Source organism: Anomaloglossus baeobatrachus, chromosome 5, assembly GCF_048569485.1.
Source record: "Anomaloglossus baeobatrachus isolate aAnoBae1 chromosome 5, aAnoBae1.hap1, whole genome shotgun sequence".
NCBI classification, from domain to species: domain Eukaryota; kingdom Metazoa; phylum Chordata; class Amphibia; order Anura; family Aromobatidae; genus Anomaloglossus; species Anomaloglossus baeobatrachus.
In genome coordinates, this window is record NC_134357.1 from 574,638,007 (window position 1) to 574,660,756 (window position 22,750).

At 44.8% G+C, this 22,750-nt stretch overlaps 1 protein-coding gene across 1 annotated transcript; it reads right to left on the minus strand.

Moving 5' to 3' along the window:
- Positions 1-13,885: 13,885 nt before the first annotated feature.
- LOC142313087 (uncharacterized) lies at positions 13,886-21,085 on the minus strand. Its single transcript, XM_075352073.1, has 4 exons — positions 20,864-21,085; positions 20,659-20,782; positions 20,466-20,579; positions 13,886-14,721 (listed from the first exon to the last, which is right to left on the minus strand). The coding sequence occupies exons 1-4, from the start codon at positions 21,083-21,085 to the stop codon at positions 13,910-13,912; spliced, it is 1,272 nt and encodes a 423-aa protein (XP_075208188.1). The 3' UTR covers positions 13,886-13,909.
- Between the last annotated feature and the right edge of the window lie 1,665 nt (positions 21,086-22,750).

Consider the following 22,750-nt stretch of genomic DNA (forward strand, 5'->3'; position numbering starts at 1 on the left):
CTTGTCGGCTGATAGTTACTATATCTAAATCATTGCATAATGATTTTAGGGTAACCTTTTCTTTTTTATTTAGGTTATTTTGGGCAGATGGAAGTGTAAAATTTCTGATTTTATTGAACTATTCAAGCAGCAAGTAGAGGAAAGTGTTAAAAAATGACCTTGGTTTTCAAAGGGATAAAAGCTTGATTTTGGAAAAACATCAATATGTAGTAGTGTGTCATATGAAAATTAGAAAATTCATAAAGACCCAACAACACCCCTATGAAGCTGACCCCCTCCATTGGAAACAGGTAACTAAAGAGAATCCTCTAGCAGATGTAAGGTCAAACTCAGCTTAAATGCATAAGAATGCAGAAAAGGACAGAATTATGACCAGTAGTAGAGATAAGAGCAGCAGTTGAATAGAATAATAACAGAGAAATTCAAATCCTTGGTTTCCCTTTATAGAAAGTATAAATTGCATTGATATAATAGATACAGTAGGAAAGTCACATTTTTGAATTTGTGCTAAAGTGGAGAATGCAAAGCATTGTTCCTCATTATTGGTAGACTTCTGGGCTCCTGCCAAAAAGATATCGGCTAGAAAGATGAAAATATCTATGCAATGTCTCCTATCTATGTACAGATAAAATTGTGATAGGAAAGATGACTGTAATATCTTCCACCTGGGACCTCCATGATCGAAGTTATCAAAATGTTTGGGAATGTCATTATTTTCTAAGACTTAGACACATCCTATAGTTATCTGAAGTGCAGCCCTGTTATGAGTCGCCAGAAGGAAAGTATGTGGGTGTCACTCATGTTAATAAAAAGCTAATGTCAATTATGATCTTTGTTCAATGAAAGGAACATTGCTGTGTAAGATTGTTCTATGTTCCATTAGAGTCCTTCCCTCCAGAAATCTGAAGTCATTACTGTGACCCAGGTTCAGTAATTTTTCTTTTGTTATTCCCTTTTATTTTATGTAATTGTATATATTGTATTATTTTGTTCCCCTTTTGTAATATCTTTTGTCTATTTTATAAACACTGCCTACTTTTCAGATTACATATAGAAAATTTAATAGCGTATGGCTTTGGAATGTGGTTTATAGATTAAGAGGAACAAAGCTACTTGTAATGTGTGTCCAATGGACCTGTATAAGCAGAGACCCTGATTCTAGCGATGTGTTAGTTACTTGGCTGCTTGCTGAAGTTTTGAAATTCAGTTTTCTCTGTTTAAAATCTACCAGTTCTCAAAATGCTGCTGTGTGTATAACCCCACCCACACCACTGATTGACAGCTGTGTACGATGAGCATAGACAGAAAGCTGCTAATCAGGGGTGGCGTTTTACAGAGCTTATGGAGCTAGAGGATACATAGCAGCGGGTTTACTAGTTCTCTAGTGATAATCTCCTACTGATAATACAGTGATTTTATCAAAACTACAGCTAGCAGCCCAGTAAATGACACATCATTGGAATCAGAGTCCTTCTTTCTCACAGGTGTGCCACAAGTGACATACAGTCATGTAGTATCTGGCAATAGAAGGTCACAGCGTTCGGCTGTGCAAAATGTTCCTTGACTTTCTTCTTTTCCTGCTGTTAGTATTCTGGGTACCAGGTATCTCCTCTCTGCTGGGTTTTCATCCTTTTACTTTAGGACACTGGGGAGCTTCTCTTCCCTTCAGCTGCTAATCATCTGTATTTCCCCTTTTGATAAAATATTCTCATTTTCCCTGCACTTGTGCTGGAGATATTCAGTTCCTTCACAAAGTCTGGATGCAAGCAGGTGGCTTGCATGTATCTTTTGGATCGTTGTTGCTCTTTACTGAACTTCTTACTGTGTCGTAGAGACAAGTTGTTTGTTGTTTTCCCTTGTTTGTTATCACTGTGTGTCCTTTAGTGCTTTGTGAGATTGACGAAGAGCTCATCCCATCCGTTCCCTGTTTAGGGCCCTGATCAGGGTCAGCCTAGGGTCAGGTATCCGGCTTGGCACATAAGTGTGGATACTATCAAGGGCGACGAAAGAACCCAGGGCCCAGTTGTAGGCTTTGAAGGGGTCACTGTCTCCCCCTTCCCTAGACACTGGGTTTCTCTTCCCTTTCACTTGGTACTTCCCTGTACCTAGTGTGACACTGTCTTTATATTATTCTGTTTTATAATTAAGTGGTAACACTTAGTGACAGAATCACATTAAATTCCCAAAACCACAGCATAGGTATAAATGTTACTTACTCTTCATTAGGAGATAGACCCCTTTTAGTTCTGGTCTCTTCTACACCCATAATCCAAACTGTAATAAAGATTTGTGGGCAGAGATGAGCGAACCCAAACGCTAACTGTTGTACCGACTATAAACTTTATAAAAAAAAAAAAAAAAAATTAAAAAAAAAATCAGTGTTAGAGTTCAAAGTTTGGGTGCTATATTTATCCTAACCACTCGATCTAGCATCGCTGTGCTCGGGTACGCTCGGTGCTCAGCACAGTGTGAGCCGCTAGCAGTGTTTGAATGGCTTTCACTGGGGGTAAAAATATTGTTATAGGATGTAAGTGTAAACCCCGACTTCACACCCCTGTTTGTGCTCTGTTTATGGCTCCATGTGGGCGAAGACCCAACTGCCCAATCAGTGACTTCCAATGGGGCTCGTACCAAGTCCGGTTCACGAACTGAACGTTACCTACAGTCTATTTGAAAAAGCCGAACCCAAACTTCAACGGGTCTGCTTGTCTCTATTTGTGGGTAGCCCCACATAAAAAATATCAAAAGGGATTATCAGACATATAAAATCCTTTCATTTTTTTTTATTACAACAATTATCCTTTCTAATAGGGATCGTTCTTATAATATAAAGGGCCCAATTTATGCGCAGGCCACTCCTGATTCATGAAATGGTGCATGCCTCTTCATAAATCTGGAGCGTTTGACTAGTGGCATGTGCCTCCTTGTGCCATGCTAGAAATAGTACTCCCTTCAGGGACTGGAGTGAGAGCTCTGGCATAGGGAATGCCACAGCTCATGATGAATTTAAGGAGCTGTCCTGTCACACTCTCGTCCCACCTCAGCTCTGCCAATTTTGGAGTAAAAATGCCAAAAGCCACCAAAATTTGGCACAACTATGAATTGATCCAAATTTTTGTGACTTTTCAAAGTTTCACTTTTTGTGCCACGTTTTGGCATAAAAGCTTTGAGAAACTGGTTCCAGAGTGTTCTCCCATCATGGCTGGTGATAGGAGCTATCTTGGCTGTATAGTACAATACAAAGGGAAGGGGAAGGGAATGCCCTATCACTAGGGAAAGGGGAGAAGTGGTGACCCCTGACAATAACCTACAGCTCACCCTCACTGTCCTCACCAACGCTATACAGATTCTGCACCTGTCACTGAGCAGGAATACCTCACCCTAGGCAAACCCTGATCTGGGACCTAAGTAAGGATGGCGGGTATGGGCTTTTTGTCAGCACCACTAATGCTAAGGGAAACAAAAGGAAACAATACAGGGGAAACAAATGCTACCACCTGAATCCAGGTACATAGCAAAAGTCAAACACTTATCTTAGGAGCAGCTACCATAGAAGTATCTTGAAAAACCAAGAGGAGACGACCGCTGCAGACCACAGCCAGGAACAACTATAAACGCCCCCCCAGGGTGAGGTTTATAAAGGAAGTCAGAGGATGGCAACGGAGAGGAAAAACCTGACAGGTTCCCAGGGTCATAGAGTTCGCTGCTGCAGAAACAGAGAACTGTCAGATAACACATGCTGTCAATCTCTGGCATTTTCTAAAGGCCCCGTTACACACAACGACGTATCTAACGATATATCGCCGGGGTCACGGATTCCGTGACGCACATCCGGCATCATTAGCGACGTCGTTGCGTGTGACACGCACGAACGACTGTTAACGATGGAAAATACTCACCAAATCGTCCATTGTTGACACGTCGTTCATTTTCATAAAACCGTCGATTGTTGAGGGCGCAGGTTGTTCGTCGTTCCCGAAGCAGCACACATCGCTATGTGTGACACCTCGGGAACGACGAACTACAGCTTACCTGCGGCCGCCGGGAATGAGGAAGGAAGGAGGTGGGCGGGATGTTACAGCCGCTCATCTCCGCCCCTCCGCTTCTATTGGGCGGCCGCTTAGTGACGCCGCATGAACCGCCCCCTTAGAACGGAGGCGGTTCGCCGGCAACAGCGACGTCGCTAGGTAGGTAAGTCCGTCCTAACGATATTGTGCGCCACGGGCAGCGATTTGCCCGTGACGCACAAACAACGGGGGCGGGTACGCTCGCTAGCGATATCGCAAGCGGTATCGCTGCATGTAATACCCCCTTAACACTCACTGCCACTGGATTGGCCGCCGGCCATGACACCTCTGTGACATCCCCTCACTATTTTTGTGCGAAATGCCTACAGCTCTGCCTCAACTTCAGAGGTTCTGAGGCAAAATCATCACATCTAAACAATAGAGAAAGATAGACATGAAGAATATATATTTTACAAGCATTTATTAACAAAACAAGTTTTGAAATGCAATTATATACAATGTAATAATAATAATAATAATTTTATTCATTTATATAGCGCTATTAATTCCACAGCGCTTTACATACATTGGCAATATTGTCCCCATTGGGGCTCACAATCTAGAGTCCCTATATGTATGTCTTTGGAGTGTGGGAGGAAACCGGAGTACCCGGAGGAAACCCACGCAAACACGGGGAGAACATACAAACTCCTTGTAGATAGTGTCCTTGGTGGGATTTGAACCCAGGACCCCAGCGCTGCAAGACTGCAGTGCTAACCACTGAGCCACCGTGCCGCCCAGTGTGATATATTTAAGAGTTCCTATCTCCACTCTTGGGTTTCGCTTTTTGGTAAATAAAACAAATGGGTAACCTGAGATTAGTCAATTATATAAATATATTCCAGTTTCAAAACATTTTACAAATGTTCCTAAAGGCTCCTGAAATACCCAACTTACTAACAAAGTTGAGCCCAAATCTTTTCCAGTAAATAATTTTTATTGAATTTAAAGGCATTGTAAACAAGATATTGCATATAACACATGTAAGAGAGTAATAATAATGATGTTGAAACTTATCTAAATATTCGGTTCATTCAGAAAATGCTGTATCAAAAGAATACTTTCACAAGAATGTGACATAGTCTGTCAAGAAAATAAAGCAGATAAGACAAACTAACTCAAAGTGGACCTTACTATGGAATGTAATCTTATAGAAACATTATGGATATCAATATTAAATGTAAAGACTAATTGTGAATCAGAAAAAAGAAATAAGGAAGGAAAAGAGATAGAAAAGAGTAAGAGAAAGGGGGTATGAGAAGAGGAAGGGGTAGATATGGGTAGATTGGGTAGATAGGGTGGCCAAAGACCTCCCTCGCAGAGATAGACGTATTTGTTACATTAGCTACATATCAGAACCTGTAGGGGGAAAGACCCAGGAAAAAAACCCTACCTAAGCCAAGATGTACAACCCGATGTCTCTCGGAAAAGAGTCCAAGAAAACCAAGTGCTAGCATATTTATCCCATTTGTCACTATCGTCCGCCATCAGGGATTCCATACGTTCTAGTCTATTCATCTCCTCCAAAAACTCCCTCACAGAGGGGACTGTAGTTGTCCTCCAATGTCTTGGGATAATCATACGAGCAGCGATGAGAAAGAAACGCAGGACACCCCCTTTGGCTACAGAGAGGGACCCAGGAAGTAAGGACAACAAGGCTATTTGACGTGTGGGGGCCACCCGCATACCCGTCACTTGAAAATATATTTCAAAAATTGAATATCAGAATGTCCTTACCAGAGAGCAATCCCACCATATGTGTTTCATAGTATCAATTTCGATTCCGCACCTCCAACAGGTACCTGGTACTGTGGGGAAGATCCTATGCAATATGTCAGGGCATCTATACCAGCGTGTAAGAATTTTGAAATTCTTCTCTTGTGCGCTACAAGAAATGGACATTTTATGAGAAAGTGTAAATATTTTGAGACAGTCCTGCTCCGACAACGTGAGCTGGAGTTCCCTTTGCCAAGTCTCTATATATGATGGGGTACCTCTATACTGGGCTGCACATAAGAGGTTGTATATCAATGCAATGGCATGTTTCGGTGCCACAGTAAGTGAGATTAGGGTCTCAAAATGTGTAGGTGGGGATGATAGAGCATTTCCCGGGAATTTTATTTTAGGAATGTGGTCAATTGAGTATATTCCAACCAGGATAGTCTCCTCTCCGGGCAGGTCCCCTGCAGGGCCCCAAAAGATGCTGTTCCAGATAGTCAATTGGCAACCTGTTCCAGTGCAACTCAGTCCGAGGAGTTCCAACACAGAAAGGAAGATCTCTCCATCGCAGGGGGGAAGTCTAAGTTATTAAAAAGTAAACTCATACACCCCGGTCTGTGTGATAAGTTTAAAGTCTCCAGATGTCTGTCCCAGAAAAGTATGAGTGCCTGAGTCAAAGGTTGAAACCCCGAAATTGCCGGTCTATGCTGTAGGGGGGCCCATAGGAGCTGCGCTAACGGCAAGGGGGAAAGAAGGGTCTCAACACCCACCCATTGTTTATTGAGATCATTAAATCTCCAATTCAAGACCCTCGCAAGGATGGCACTCTGGTAGTACTTTTCAAAATCAGGTATGCCAGCGCCTCCTCTAGATTTAGGCCTCACCAATGTGGAGTAACTAATCCAAGGTCTCCCCGTCACCCAAACAAACCTGCTACATGCTCTTTGTAGTTGTCGGAAATACTGTCTGGCAACCTTTATCGGGACCGTTTGGAATAGATAGAGGAACCTCGGGAGTATGTCCATCTTTAGGGCATTGATTCGGCCAAACCAGGAAAGTCGGCCCCGGTCATATCTATTAAGATCAGCAAGAGTTCTGTTAAGTAATGGGGAGTAATTAGCCAAAAACAACTCATCTGGATCAGCCGAAACAGATATCCCCAGATATTTGATGGATTGGGTCTCCCATTTGAATGGGAAGGCGGACATTAGTCTTGTGAAGTGTGCAGCAGGAAGAGAAATATTAAGGGCCTCTGACTTTGTATAGTTTACTTTGAAGTTAGAAACTATGCCAAAGCGTTGGAATTCTTGAATAAGAATTGGAAAAGCGATTTCCGGGTTTGTTAAATACAGGAATAAGTCATCCGCGTATAAGGCAAGTTTATAATGTTTCTAACCCACTTCAAAGCCCTTTATATCAGGAGAGTTTTGGAGAGATATAGCCAAATGCTCCATAGCTATAATATATAACAGAGGTGAGAGAGGACACCCCTGTCTAGTGCCATTAGATATTTGCAGGGGAGAAGATAGAGTATTGTTGGTGCGGACTCGTGCTGAGGGATTATGATATAAGGCAAAAATTCTCTCTAACAAACTTTGACAGATTCCCAGCTGTCGTAAGGATGAGCGTAGAAAGGTCCAATTAAATACGATTAAATGCCTTCTCGGCATCAATCGATAGAAGGCAGGCTGGTATTCCTTGTCTGTACATATGGGAGGTCAGAAGCAAATTTTTAATAGTATTGTCGCGCGCCTCTCTACCCTGGACAAACCCTGTTTGGTCAGTATTGATTGAGGCAGGTAATAGTGGAGATAACCGGTTGGCTATAAGTTTGGCGAAAATCTTGACATCTAATCCTATGAGAGAAATAGGGTGGTAGTTGGAGCACAGAGAGGGGTCCTTACGAGGCTTGGGAATTACTGTTATCGTGGCCGCAAGAGTCTGTGCGGCAAAGGGACAAGCTGAAGATATGGAATTAAAAGTCCTAGTCAAGAAGGGCGTCAATTCCAAGGCAAACTGTTTATAAAAGTTGGCCGGAAACCCGTCCGGACCAGGACTCTTACCATTGGCCAAATTTTTAATAACCTCAGTGACCTCCCGTTCATCAAAAGAATAATCTAGCATGAGAGAATCTGTACGGTTCAGTGGGGGGAGAGGAGTTCTATCAACATATTCATCAACTTTTGCTTGGAAATTTGTTGGAGACATGTCTGCCACTGGGCTACTAAGATTATATAAACCATTATAATAGTCTCGAAACCCATCTACTATTTCATGAGGTTTATGTGCTGAATGACCCAAAGGCGATCTAATGGTAGGGATAAATGTAGAGGGAAGGCGAGGATTAAAAAACCTAGCCAGAGCTCTGCCTGGTTTGTTGGAAAATTCATACATAAACTTCCGGCATCTATCTCGATGATGGGCGGACGCTGCATCCAAGAGGGAGCCCAGATCCAATCTAGCTTTAAGCAGATCTGCCAAAATCTGAGGATCCTGAGTCCGTTTATGGGACTGTTCCAGGCGCTGAATGGATGTCAATAGTCTGTCTATTTCACAGGCTCTATCCTTTTTGAGTCTGGCTCCCTATTGAATAAAGGCCCCCCGGATCATCCCTTTCAGAGTCTCCCACTGGAGAGGTAAATGGGTTGGATCATTGGCATGAAATTCGAAGAAGTCTGTAATGGTCTTTCTAATGGTTGACTGACAAGTCTGATCTTTTAGTAAGTTCGGATTCAGTGACCAGAGCCACTTCCCGGGGCACAGATCTGTCAGCGTGAGAGACAATGATACCGAAGCATGATCGGACCACACTATAGGGTCTATATTACAGGCCGGGTCACACGAGAGCAAGTGGTGACTAACAAAAAAAAGGTCTATTCTACTGTACAAATCATGGACAGGAGAATAGAAAGTGTAGTCACGCGTTTTAGGGTGTAAAACACGCCAGACATCAATGAGCCTCAAATCAAGTAACTTGCTCCTGAGACCCCGCAGTCTCACAGCAGGGACAGAAGACCTACCCGAAGAAGAGTCAACAGCCCGATCAAAGATAAGATTGAAATCTCCTCCAAGAAATAAGGAGCCTTCAGCAAAATCAGAGAGTATGTTCAGGTATTTCTGGCAAGTTCTTGCTTGGTCCTGGTTGGGGAGATAAAAGATTGGCAATAGTAAATAATTTCGTACAAATCTTAATTTTGATAAAAATAAATCATCCCACTGGGTCGGCCTTGACTGATAGGACCTGAACTGGAAGAGACTTGTGCAGAGCAATGCTAACCCCCTTGGATTTTGCAGCCGGATTGGTACTATGAAACCAAGAATTATAATATCTATGCTTAAGTGTGGGTATGTGGTCTGCTTTAACATGAGTCTCCTGTTACAATAAGATATGGATTCTTTTTTTATGAATATTATAGAGGATCCTGGATCTCTTCTCCGGTACATTAAATCCTCTGACATTTAGAGAGCATAGATTAAGATTCGCCATCTCCGAAGCACTATCTCCTGGGCACCCGAAGGTAAAAGCAGGGAAGTGGGAAGGGAGAAGAAGGAAACCAAGATTGAAGAAAAGAGAGCAGAAAAAGAAATAAATAAGAAAAAGAGAATAAAGAATAATGTAAAAACTTGTCTTTACTTAGTCTCCCGAGTCCTAACTCAGAGGACCAATCAAAACTAAGAAAATTCTCGTAACCAGTGTTCTAAGAACACACACTAATGTGGGAGGTGACTGAAAACTATGTCGCTAAGAGGCCGGCTACTTCACCACCTAACTAGTTAATGCAGAAAACCACAGGCGGTAACCGACCTGACAAAAACGTAAGTAATAAACATAGCTCCCCAGGCTTAGTACGGTTAACAACAATAACAGGGGCAGGTTAATAATACTCTCCCGCCTCTAACTCATATGTCATAAAGTTTTTATGAGAGGCAGACATAACCGTGGGAAATCAGCTATCCCATATCAACATTGGGAGTTGCCGAGAGGGGAGGCAGAGAATCCCAGCATTATTGGAAATGGTAGTGCCCAGGTTATATAGAGAAAAAAAAAAAATATATCAACAATAACAGAAAACAAGGCAATGCAACCTAGATATAGAGGGGGTGGAAGAAGGAGAGAAAAAAAAAAAAAAGAGGGGAAGGAGGGAAAGACACAGGGCAGCATTGGTTAGACATCAAGCCAGGCAGTATCGATCTCCATTCCTCTCCTCGAACGATTACACCCCAGGAATATCGAGAGTTCAAGTCTGTGCTGGTGAGGTACTTGACGGCTTCTGAGGCCTTTGTTGCTGAGCACGATGTTGATCAGAGGAGTAGGAACTTCCAGGGTGGATCCCCTTCTGAGGCAGAGGTGCAGTGTATGGCCAGTCCAACAGCTTTATCCCTGGAAGATCCATAGCCATAAGGAAGTCTGGCAGGTCAGCTGGAGATCTCAATATGATCAGATTGGGGCCTCTCCTGACTTGAAGCTGAAAAGGATAGCCCCAAGAATAAGCAATGCTTTTATTGCGTAAAACCTCAAGTAAGGGTCTCAGGGCCCTCCTTTTTGCAAGCGTTGATCGGGAAAGATCCAGCAGGAGTTGTATGGGAGTTCCTTTGAAATCTAGGGTACCTTTTATCTCTTGCTTTTCTCATAATATTCTCCTTGATCTGGAAGAAATGTACCCTACAGATAATGTCTCTTGGCCTTGCTAGATCTGGGTTTCTAGGACCAAGTGCACGATGTGCTCTGTCTATCTCAATGCGTGTTTCGAGGGGACGTTTCAGCAAGGAGTTAAACAGCTTCTGCAGTGTAGGGATCAGTTCCTGAGGCACAACAGACTCTGGCAGACCACGGATTCTCACATTATTTCATCTGTTGCGATTCTCAGCATCCTCTATCATATCAAACAAGAGCTGGATCTGTTGAGAATGCTGATCTATTAGCTGTTGTTGTGAGCTTTGCTGAGAATATAGATCTTGAGTGGATGATTCAAGGGCCTGTACGGAATTAGTGAGGCCATTCCCTCCTTCAAAGAGCGGATTTCTGTTTTACAAACATTTTCCAGGCGAGCAATGTACCCCTCCATATCCAATTTGGTTGGCATTTCATTGATTTGGAGCCTTAAAGCTGTCATTTCTGAGCCCTGGTCTTCCCCATGGTTTTGCATGGGAGTAGCTGTATTCTCCCTTCTATGATGGGGGAGGGTGGGCAAGTTATTTTGTGTCACAGCCTCTCCTGAGCTAACTGCCGAAGCATATGTATATTGTAAGGCAGGAGATGACCTTAAGGTACCTGTTGAGCTGGAGCAATCAGCCTGGGGGGCAGGAGATCCTCTGTCTTGCAGTGACTCAGAAGGAGAAGAGAGTCCTGTAAGCAGTCCCTCAGTGCCCACCCCTCACCCACTGTCTGCCGCGGTCCGGTCTCCGGTGTGTTTTCTAGGAGCCATTTGCCCAGGATCATGTGGTGACAGGTCAGTCTGCAATCTCTCACCCAAGCGCTGTGCAGAGCGAGCAGGGGAGCGTTCTAGCTGTGGCAGCCGAGTTACAGCAGCAGGGTTCCCGGTCGCCATTACAGGCCTAGGAGACTGCTGAGGGGGATGCACGGGCTCAGTCAGAAATGGCACTATACCGTGTCTCCCGCGGCTGGAAGTCCCCCTAGCAGGCGTCTGTGACCGGATGCCTGTCTTCCCTTTCATCTGACCACGGTGGCTGCCTGTGGTTGCTAGTGGATGGCAGTGTTTGCAGCCGTTAGTATGGAGCCCTTACAGCATGCTTCTTGTCGGCGCCATGTCCAGGCCACGCCCCCCCCCCCAATTTCCATCTTGTGGGATCTCCGTGTGCAGAGCGGGATCCCACAAATCTCTGCAGCTGCTCTAAACAAAAGAAATTGCTCTCAACTAATCCAGCGCGGTCACTTACTTTTTTAAGATTTTAGGGAACTGCTTAAGAAGGATGCCGTAGAGCTGGGGTCGTTCAGCTCACTCTTTCACTGCCAGTGATCGCTGAAGCTTGTGGCATCTCACAACCTGGAAGTTCCTTTCGTGTGACATTAGGGACACTTCCAAAAGTTTTGATACTGGATTATATTTAAAAAAAATTCACTAATCTGCGGCTCTCGATTGCTTTAGTAAATAAATAAGGCAGCCACAGATTTTTGATAAGCACTGTTTAAAAGAGAAAGTCGTCATTGCGCTAGAAATTGGGGGATATTATCCCCGTAACAGTGTCAGCAGCAGATCCCCCCCATAAGTGTGTCATTACTGCATCTTTTGCTTCAATTTTTTCCCCATTTTCCGCCTTCAAAACATAGGTGTCTCTTATGGCCCGAAAAATACGTTAAGTTTAAAAAGAAAGAAAATGGTTCTTTCCCTCACCAATTCTTACTTGAGCAATTGTAGCTGATTTTTTGATAAAACCCTTTGAATTATAGTACATCATGATGGCTTCTCCCGTGTGACTCATATGACAACAGGACCTGATTAATCTTAAAAACATTTGCCAAATTCTGAAAGCAAGGATGGCTGCTTGGCAAGACTTGATTTAACAGTTAAACATTTCAATTATGCACAACTTGAAAAAGGTTCCTTCCCTGTGCGGCTTCTTCACATGTTTAACAACACTGAAGCTCTTAAATGCTCTTAAATGCCCGTGGACAAATCAACAATGCTTCTTCACCATCACCCTCTGCAACACCAAGCTGCTGAGCATATATTTGAGACAAAAACAATCCTGAACTCCCTTCTGTTGGGCAGAAATGTGAATTAATCCTTACGTTTATAGACCTTTTATCTGCTATTTCCGTATATGTTAAAGCCCAAACATAAGCATCTATCAAAGCTGGACTAGAAAGCAGAAACTCAAACTCAGTATTTATTTCTGGCAACAACTTGTTTACATCCAGGAAAAGTGATATACTTCTAACACAGTTAATACACGACATTCCAATTGCATAAATCGCTAAGTCTGTAACTACACATGAAGCTACAGTTTCAGCTTTGAGTCTTGTACGAACAGTTCCTCTGTTCCCCCCACCTCCTTTCCCTGTTATTCCTTATTACGTTACAATGCAACAGGGAAAGGAAGAAATGCTATAGCAAAAAAAATGAGTGAGAGGCGGGAGCGTGACGAAGTATTACTGGTTAGCAGGTAATTTATCAGAATAGCAGAAAACAAGTTAAATTTAATTAGTATAGTGGTTATAATTTATAGAATAGTTATATGCATATACAATGGCCACAAGACGAACAAACATAAACAGAAACAAACAATAATAAACATAAAATCTACCTGAGGATTGCTATTTTCCTGTTTCTCACCCCCCAGGACTGACTCGCTCCTTCCACCCTGGGAATGTAGTATCTTCTTCAAAGTAGGGGAGAGAGTTGTGTTCAGTGCACTTGGATGGAGGTAATGAGGAAAATCTCTGAGTCTCGGATTCGCTGGGAGCCTCCAAATTGTTAGAGCCGGACTGGGAAATAACAGGAACGTTCCCAGGAAATATTATGTCAGGAAGGGAGTTTGGGAGTATCATGTCCCTAGGAGTACTGGCCAAATCGGACAAAAGGTTTCAAGGGATATGATATGAATGCCAAATCATTTAACAATAAGTCATATTTTGGGAAAGACGCAGCATATTCTGAGAAACTTAAAAGTACATATTCTTGGAAACATGTTATTAGTAGCAGATGTTGTTTTTGTAACAGTTTCTTAATAGAACATCAATTACATCATATACTATTGTGTAAGAGCGGACAAAATGGTGAACAAGACAAAATGGCTTCTCTAACAATCTCATTTCTAAAAATTACATTTTCCACAATCAGAACATAAAAATGGTTTATTTTGTGTGTTTTTTTGATGGTAAATAAGACTTGATTTCTTAATAAAACATTTACGACATTCTGGGCATGAAAATTGCTTCTCCCCAGTGTGAGATCTTTGATGCACAACAAGTTGTGATTTCCAATTAAAACATTTCCCACACTCTGAACATGAAAATGGCTTCTCCCTTGCGTGATATTTGATGTGAAACAAGTTCTGATTTCTGAATAGAAGATTTCCTACACTCTGAGCATGAAAATGGACTCTTACTAGAGTTAATGTTTTCATGGTTAGCAAGTGTTATTCTCAGAGTAAAACATTTTTCACCTTCTGAACATGAAAATGGCTTCTCCCGTATGAATTTTCTGATGTTTAACAAGATGTGATCTCTGAATAAAACATTTCCCACATTTTGAACACAAATATGGCTTCTCCCCTGTGTGAATTCTGCAATGTATAACAAGATCAGATTTCCGAATAAAACATTTCCCACATTCTGAACATGAAAATGGCTTCTCCCCTGTGTGATATCTTTGATGCGAAACAAGTTCTGATTTCCGAATAAAACATTTCCCACATTCTGAACATGAAAATGGCTTCTCCCCTATGTGAATTTTCTGATGGGCAGCAAGTTCTGATTTCCAAATAAAACATTTCCCACATTCTGAACATGAAAATGGCTTTTCCCCTGTGTGATTTTTCTTATGTGTAACAAGATGTGATTTCTGGTTAAAACATTTCCCACATTCTGAACATGAAAATGGCTTCTCCCCTGTGTGAATTTTCTGATGTCTAACAAGTACTGATTTCCGAATAAAACATTTCCCACATTTTGAACACAAATAGTGCTTCTCCCCTGTGTGAATTCTGTAATGTATAACAAGATTTGATTTCTGAGTAAAAGATTTACTGCATTCTGAGCATGAAAATGGCTTCTCCCCTGTGTGAGCTTTTTGATGATCGGAATTTTGAACTTGTTTGAAAAGATCAGATGATAGATCTTTCCTAGGAAGGACTGGAGGTATATCTGGGACACCAGCATGCTCTTCATATGTATCATGTGTGATACTTTGATCCTCTGTTTTAAATTCTAAAGATATTAGAGGTCCATCTGAACTCCCGATACAGTCATCTGCTAAAAATAAACACAATGTTATTATTTAATAATATTATTTTGAAAGTACATTTTTTTTAAACCATAACAGCAGAAATTAAATTAGGGAAAAAATTATTCCGAATCTGTTTTCCAATTTTGAGATCTAAGGCCATGTGCGCACTTTGCTTTTTTACCTGCTTTTCCACTGCTTTTTCAACTGCAGCGTTTTCATGCCAAAATGCCTGCGTTATGCTTTTCAAGCAAAGTCAATGGGACATTGAGCTTTCTTGTGCACACTTTGCTGTTCAAAACGCTGTATTTAATTTGCAGAAATTTGGGCAAAAACTCAGTGTTTAAAGAAGCAACATGTCAATTGTTTTTGCCATTTTGGCTGCATTTCCCATCCATTCAATTGAATACAAAACTGCAGCGTTTCTAAAAGCACCGGAAAGGCACTAAAAACTCATGAAAACCGCAAGGTGCGCATAGGCTACTTTCTTTGCTTTTAGCTTTAAAAATGCATGTAAAACGCATTGTCCTTTCTGCCAGAGAATGCTTTTTGAACTGCAACTACCTCGACGCAAAGTGCGCACATAGCCTAATGGCTGCTTTATACGAGACGACTGATCATGCGATTTCACGATCGATCATACCCGCCCCCATCATTTGTGCGTCACGGGCAAACGCTGCCCGTATCGCACAAAGTCGTCGATGCGCCGTCACACGTACTTAAGTGCTGTGCGACGTCGCTGTGGGCGGCGAACATCCTCTTCCTGAAGGGGGAGGGACGTTCGGCGTCACAGCGACGTCACACAGCGGCCGGCCAATAGAAGCGGAGGGGCAGAGATGAGCGGGACGTAAACATCTCGCCAACCTCCTTCTTTCCGCATAGCCGGCGGGTGCCGCGGGACGCAGGTAAGCTGTGTTCATCGTTCCCGTGGTGTCACACAGAGCAACGTGTGCTGCCACGGGAACGATGAACAAGCAGCGCCATGTTTAATAAACAATTTTATGAAACCTAGCGACGAGTACACTACTCACGATTTGTGAGCAATACTGCGTCGCTAGGAGGTGTCACACGAGACGACATCGTGTACGATGTCGGATCTGCGTCACAAAAACCGTGACCCCGACGATGCATCGCACGACCGGTCGTCTCATGTAAAGCCCGCATAAGAGTTACATCTTTGTTAATTCAGACCTCCCATTCCTATATCCAAGATATCTCTCCAGTAGGTCCATTTCTCTGAAATGTGCTGCAATAAATAATCTTAGTGATTGTCACAATGTGACTGCATGATAACAAGGGACAGAGGGCTCCTATACTGCCCCTCATGCTACAAGACCCTAGGCTATCCCTAACCTCTTGATTACCCTTGAAAGAGGAGATGCCAGAGTCTTGTGCCTTACTATTCTCCTGACTAGATCTAATCTGTTATCTCCCTAGGGAATGAAGGGGCAGGGGTATGATGGAAACACAGATTAAAACAAGACAGGAAAACCAAAATTCAGACACTCTGCAAACTCACAAAATAAAGAGTGAGAGACTAAGGAGAAAAGCAAGAGCAGGAAGGCAGCAACAAAAAGACAGAAAAGATTAACACCACAACTGCTCATAGAAATAATGCACAACAACCACTAGTTAATTTGTATCACAACTCTTCACCACACCTGTATAGATAAACTATAGCTGGAATTAATGGCATATTCAGGAGGGGAGCAAATGACATGTACTCCTCTACAGCATGTGATCAAAGACATTAACAAGCAACCCAGCAGAGAATGACCTTGCTAGACTAGATAGACTAAGGGGTACTTTGCACGCTGCGACATCGCCAGCAGATGCTGTGATGCCGAGAGCGATAGTCCCCGCCCCAGTCGCAGCTGCGATATCCTTGTGATATCTGCCGTAGCGAACATTAATCGCTACGGCAGCTTCACATGGACTCACCTGTCCTGCGACGTCGCTCTGGCCGGGGACCCGCCTCCTTATTAAGGGGGCGGGTCGTGTGGCGTCACTGCGACATCACACGGCAGGCGGCCAATAAGAGCGAAGGGGCGGAGATGAGCGGGATGTAAACATCCCACCCACCTCCTTCCTTCCGCATATTCTATGGGAGCCGCGGTGGCGCTGGTAGGAGATGTTCCTTGCTCTTGCGGCTTCATACACAGCGATGTGTGCTGCCGCAGGAGCGAGGAACAACATCGGACCGTCGCGTCAGCGTAATTATGGATTACGCCGACGCTATACCGATGATACGATTACGACGCTTTTGCGCTCGTTAATCGTATCATCTAGGCTTTACACACTACGATGTCGCCTGCAATGCCGGAAGTGCGTCACTTTCAATTTGACCCCACCGACATCGCACCTGCAATGTCGTAGTGTGCAAAGCCCGCCTTAAGGTCCCGTCACACTAAGCAACATCGCTAGCAACATCGCTGCTAACGAACAACTTTTGTGACATAGCAGCGATGTTGCTAGTGATGTCGCTGTGTGTGACATCCAGCAACAACCTGTGAGGTCGTTGGTTGTTGCTGAATGTCTTGGGCCATTTTTTAGTTGTTGCTGTCCCGCTGTGAAGCACACATTGCTGTGTGTGACAGCGAGACAGCAACAACTAAATGTGCAGGCAGCAGGAGCCGGCTTCTGCGGAGGCTGGTAACCACAGTAAACATCGGGTAACCAAGAAGCCCTGTCCTTGGTTACCCGATATTTATCTTCGTTACCAGCCTCCGACGCTCTCACTGTCAGTGCCGGCTCCTGCTCTGTGCACATGTAGCTGCAGGACACATCGGGTTAATTAACCCGATGTGTGCTGTAGCTAGGAGAGCAGGGAGCCTGCGCTAAGCGGTTTGCGCTGCTCCCTGCTCTGTGCACATGTAGCTGCAGCACACATCGGGTAATTAACCCGATGTGTGCTGTAACTAGGAGAGCAGGGAGCCAGCGCTAAGCGGTGTGCGATGCTCCCTGCTCTCTGCACGTGTAGCTGCGTGCGCTGGTAACCAAGGTAAATATCGGGTTGGTTACCCGATATTTACCTTAGTTACCAAGCGCAGCATCTTCCACGCGGCGCTGGGGGCTGGTCACTGGTTGCTGGTGAGCTCACCAGCAACTCGTGTAGTGACGCTCCAGCGATCCCTGCCAGGTCAGGTTGCTGGTGGGATCGCTGGAGCGTCGCTGTGTGACATCTCACCAGCAACCTCCTAGCAACTTACCAGCGATCCCTATCGTTGTTGGGATCGCTGGTAAGTTGTTTAGTGTGACTGGACCTTTAGTGTGTTTATCACAGACATCAAAGAAGTTAACAGGCCGAGTGCCAGAATCTGTAGTTTCTACAGATCCTGATGCCGCCATGACAGTTGACGATGCCTGCAAAAATCTCCTTGTGACATTGATCCACAACATAGACAATTTCAAAGAGATTTTTTTTAAGGCGAAAATAAAATAGTTAAAGCCACATGTAATAAAAAATATTAGCTCCTATGTGACAATTCCCCTGTATCTGCTCCATTCTGTAGTTCCTGCTGCTGCGCGACTGATCAGGGAGCAGCAGTGAAAAAACATCTTATATCATCAACTTTTCTTGAACGTTTATGGATTGTTGTAATTAATTTTATATTTTGAACATCCAAAGAGCACCAATACAGCAGCGATAGGGAACTTAGTAACTCTTCAGTATCCCGCAATCGAGTCCCAAGGCGTCGACTGAAGTTGTGGTATTGCTGTCAAAAATTGACAGTCAAGTTTAAAAGGCTAAGAGTCGCCTCTATTAGAGACATATGCCAAATATTTAATGGGGTTCTCTGGGACTGTAACGATGATGGCCTATTCTTAGGCTTTGTAACCAAAGCAGGTAGCAGGGTCTTGCGGTCTGTGCAGATAAACATTAGGGCTCCAAATCATCAAGACCGTACACTACAAAATGACGTCAGGGACTAGAGTGAAATTTCTGGCATAGGGAACGCCGCAGTTTTTTATGAAGTAGAGAAGCGGTGGCATCACACCCTTCTTATGGCCAAGCTCTGCCAATTTTGGCAAAGCTGGTTAAAATTGGTGTGAACACCCACACACCAGCCTGTCTCCTCTTCAGCTTTAGACTCGTGCAATTAAGAGACCTTTGGTCACATGATGTGATGTTGAAAAGGTTCTTAAGCAGTCCTATATTCGGCAAATAAACACCGGGCGCTAGGCGAATGGGGGCCCTGTGCAATTGCTTAGTTTGCTCTCCCTTTTCCCTAATACCAGTGCTGTATGCCAGCCTGTCTTCTGTTCACTTCTTTTAGACTCCTGCAATTATGACTGCTTTCACACATCAGTTTTTTGCAATCAGGCACAATCCGGCGCTTTGCAGAAAAAACGCATCGTTTTTTTTGCCGCCAGATGCGTTTTTTCCTCATAGACTTGCATTAGCGCCGGATTGTGCCACATGGCCTTACGTTCTGTCCGGTTTTTGCCGGATGCAGCATATTTAGCCACTGCGGCGGCCATGTGGAACGTTGCATGCAGCATTTTTTGTCTACGGAGAAAAAACACATCACGCCGGATCCGGCGCGATTTACAATGCAAGCCTATGGATGCCGGATGTGGTGTCCTGCAGCAAAAACCGCATTTGGCTGCCGGATGCAGTTTTTTGAACTGCGCATGGTCAGTATCAAAACGCATCCATCAAAAAACGGACGAGCTGCATGGAAAAACTTATGCAACGGATCCGTTTTTTTCACCGCATCCGTTGCATAGGATTGTGCCTGATGCAAAAAAACTGATGTGTGAATATAGCCTAAAGTGTGCTTTACACGCTGCGACATCAACATCGCTAGTGATTGCTAGCGATGTCGCGAGCGATGGCACCCGACCCCGTCATTCATGCGACATGCGGTGATCACTGCCGTAGTGAACAATATCGCTACGGCAGCGTCACACGCACATACCTGTTCAGCGACGTCGCTGTGGCCGCCAAACAATCTCTCCTTCTAGGGGGAGGTGCGTTTGGCGTCACAGCGGCGTCACTAAACGGCCGCCCAATAAAAGAGGAGGGGAGGAGATGAGCGGTCGTAACATGCCGCCCACCTCTTTCCTTCCTCATTGCCGGTGGACGCAGGTAAGGAGATGTTCGTTGTTCCTGCGGTGTCACACATAGCGATGTGCGATGCTGCAGGAACGACGAACAACCAGCGGCATGCACCTCCAACGACATTATGATTAGGAGCGACGTGTCAACGATCAACGATTTTTGCGATCGTTGATCGGCGCTCCTAGTTGTCACACGCTGCGATGTCGCTAACGACGCCAGATGTGCTTCACAAACACCGTGACCCCGACGTTATATCGTTAGCGATGTCGCAGCGTGTAAAGCACCCTTAAGAGACCTTTGGTTACATCATGTCACATGACTTTGAAGTCATCAAAGGTCCTCAAACAATCAACCTTAGAATAAAACTGATGGGGTCACTAAGAGTGGGGTTCATGAGAAATTGTGCAGTTTGACTCCTTCCAACGTTGGCCCTGACTGTAACTAGGGCTTATTTATGGAGTAGAGCTTATATTTCAAGCATTCTCCAAAAATCCCATAAAATCATGCTAGGGCTTATTTACGGTGTAGGTCATCTTTTCGGGGAAACAGGGTATTCATGAACTCTGCTGATCCTTGAGTTGCCTTCATAACAACATAGAGAAGGAAGTAGAAACAAACAGCAGAAGAAGCAGAAACAAAGAAAATACAGCTGAAAAAAAATGTAAAAACAAAACTAGTGCAAAAAGTACATGAGTAGATATCTCTTACAGGATAGATCTGGAGGAAACACATCCTGAGGAACATCAGGATCTTCTTGTTTACAGTCCTGTGGGGGAAGAGGACGGTGACATCTCTCTGGTGTTGTCCTCTTACTGGATAGACCTGGAGAAAACACATACATGGACTGAATTCATTCCTTACATACAGATAATTATAGGCCGTGTGTATTTAGTCCTATTACCTGGTGATGTGAGGGGCCGGGGAACCTCCATCATGACGTCCTTGTACAGATCTCTGTGTCCTTCTAAATACTCCCACTCCTCCATGGAGAAATAGACGGTGACGTCCTGACACCTTATAGGAACCTGACACATACAATGATACCGTCACCCCCGATCCCTTCATAGCGTTACTGTATAATGTCCCAGCATTCCCAGCAGTGTCACCTCTCCAGTCAGCAGCTCAATCATCTTGTAGGTGAGTTCTAGGATCTTCTGGTCATTGATGTCCTCATGTATCGGGGGGTGAGGTGGAGGCCCCGTGATTGGACTCAGGGGTCTTCCCCATCCCTCAGACACAGGGGCCTGACAGCGCTCACTAGAGGTCTTCTTCACTACTGTGTAATCCTGGTTATGGAGAGACACAGTAATAAATCTCACTCCAGACATTTCCAGAGTCCTCACCTCTACAGTTCTGTCCATCTGTTATTCCCATAGATAAGAATGATGTAATGTGACGTCATCAGAATCTCTCACCTCTCCAGTAAGCCGGAAGAGGATCTCTAACGTGAGGTGTAATATCCTCTCCGCCATCTTGTCCCTGTCCATATCCATCCTTCACGGGGCAATCAGGAGAATTCTCTTAAATAGAAGATCTCCACTGAGAGGATCCGATATTGTAGGGACCTGAATGGGGAGAAGATGACGATGTAACATCATAAAGAATCCTGTACAGTAATATAATTACTGGAGACTTTATATCCGATCACTGGCTGCAGAAATAACGCTAACATGTATGGTGCGACGCCCTGGACCAGCCAGGGGTCACAGGGAGACCCACACACAACACCCCCACCCCCGTAAGGTCACAACAGCCAAACACAAAGACCTGATCGCCTCCCTCAGGGTCAGACAGGCACACCAGGTGGGCGGAGTCAGGTGGATAGACACGCCCACCGAGGAGTTTGGCTGGCCTCAGGCAGGAAAGGCAGACAGTTAAGAGTAATTACAGACACAGGAAAGGAGAGGAGGTGTGAGGAGAGTAGAGGAGTACAGCTGTCTAGGGCCTGGGTAGGAGCCCAGGCTCCCCATCGGTTGGGCAGGCAGACGGTGGTGGCCGCCTGCAGGAGATGGGGAAGACGACCGGTGGAACCGTAAGGGACCGGGACAGGGTAGAAGCCCGCCGGAACCGAACTGGGGAGCCAACAGGATACCTGAGCACCAGGCAGGGTACTCAGACCCCGAACTAGTCCAGAAGCCACTGGGTCTTAGTCAAATGAACTGATTGCGGTCTGGACCTCAGGGTTCTTTCCCACCCAAAGTCCCGATTGAAGGCAACAGCCCACCGATTACGGATAAGCGCCACCGCCAAGGGCCAGAGATCCGACGGGCCAGCGTCTGCGGGCAAACGGGCTCCCCTGGCATACATAAGTCGGGGAGCGGACTACTGTTGCTTAGGCATAGGAGTCAACAGCTACAATTAGAGGTGCAGGAGAAAGGCGACACCACCAACCTCATTGGGCAGACACGCAGCCGGCTGCGGGCACCGACCTTCACCAAACTTTAGTTTACCAGTGACTCTGTGTGGTTTAATCATGAGTACAACAGAGCCATCCGGCACCGCACCGCAGCACTGCACCCTGCACCCCAAACGGGCCCCAGGACAAACTGCCCCTACCGACGGAGGGGTTAACACCAAGCTGCGCCACTACACCGCTCCCAGGAGTTCCCCCACCTTCACCGCAGCGGTGGTGCCCACTATCACCACAACCCATGGGTGGCGTCACGAACATCTACATCATGGCCTCAGGTCGTGAATCCCAAACCAAACCCCCTTTCAGAGCGACGTGACCCCCCAGGTCCGAAGAGAAGCTCGAGCCACCGCACCCTATCCCAACGAGCGCGGACCCGAGCAGCCTCGGCAGGGCCGGCCGAGCCTCCAGGGCGGTACATATGGCACGAAGAAGACGACAATTCATGGTTTTGGGGCTGCAGGAACTGAAATGAAGAACCTCGATCCAATAATATTAAGAAGCGGCTTTTATTTGACATGTATGGCACGTGACTATTTTATAATATTCATGTTTTTGCTTGTTTTGGGTTTTTTTTGTATGT

Coding starts and splice junctions, on each gene's coding strand:
- LOC142313087 (XM_075352073.1), bottom strand. CDS start 21,085: ATGTCTGGAGTGAGATTTATTACTGTGTCTCTCCATAACCAGGATTAC. Junction 20,580..20,658: donor CCGGCCCCTCACATCACCAG/GTAATAGGACTA, acceptor TGTTTTCTCCAG/GTCTATCCAGTAAGAGGACA. Junction 14,722..20,465: donor GTTTCCTCCAGATCTATCCT/GTAAGAGATATC, acceptor GTTTATTTTTAG/CAGATGACTGTATCGGGAGT.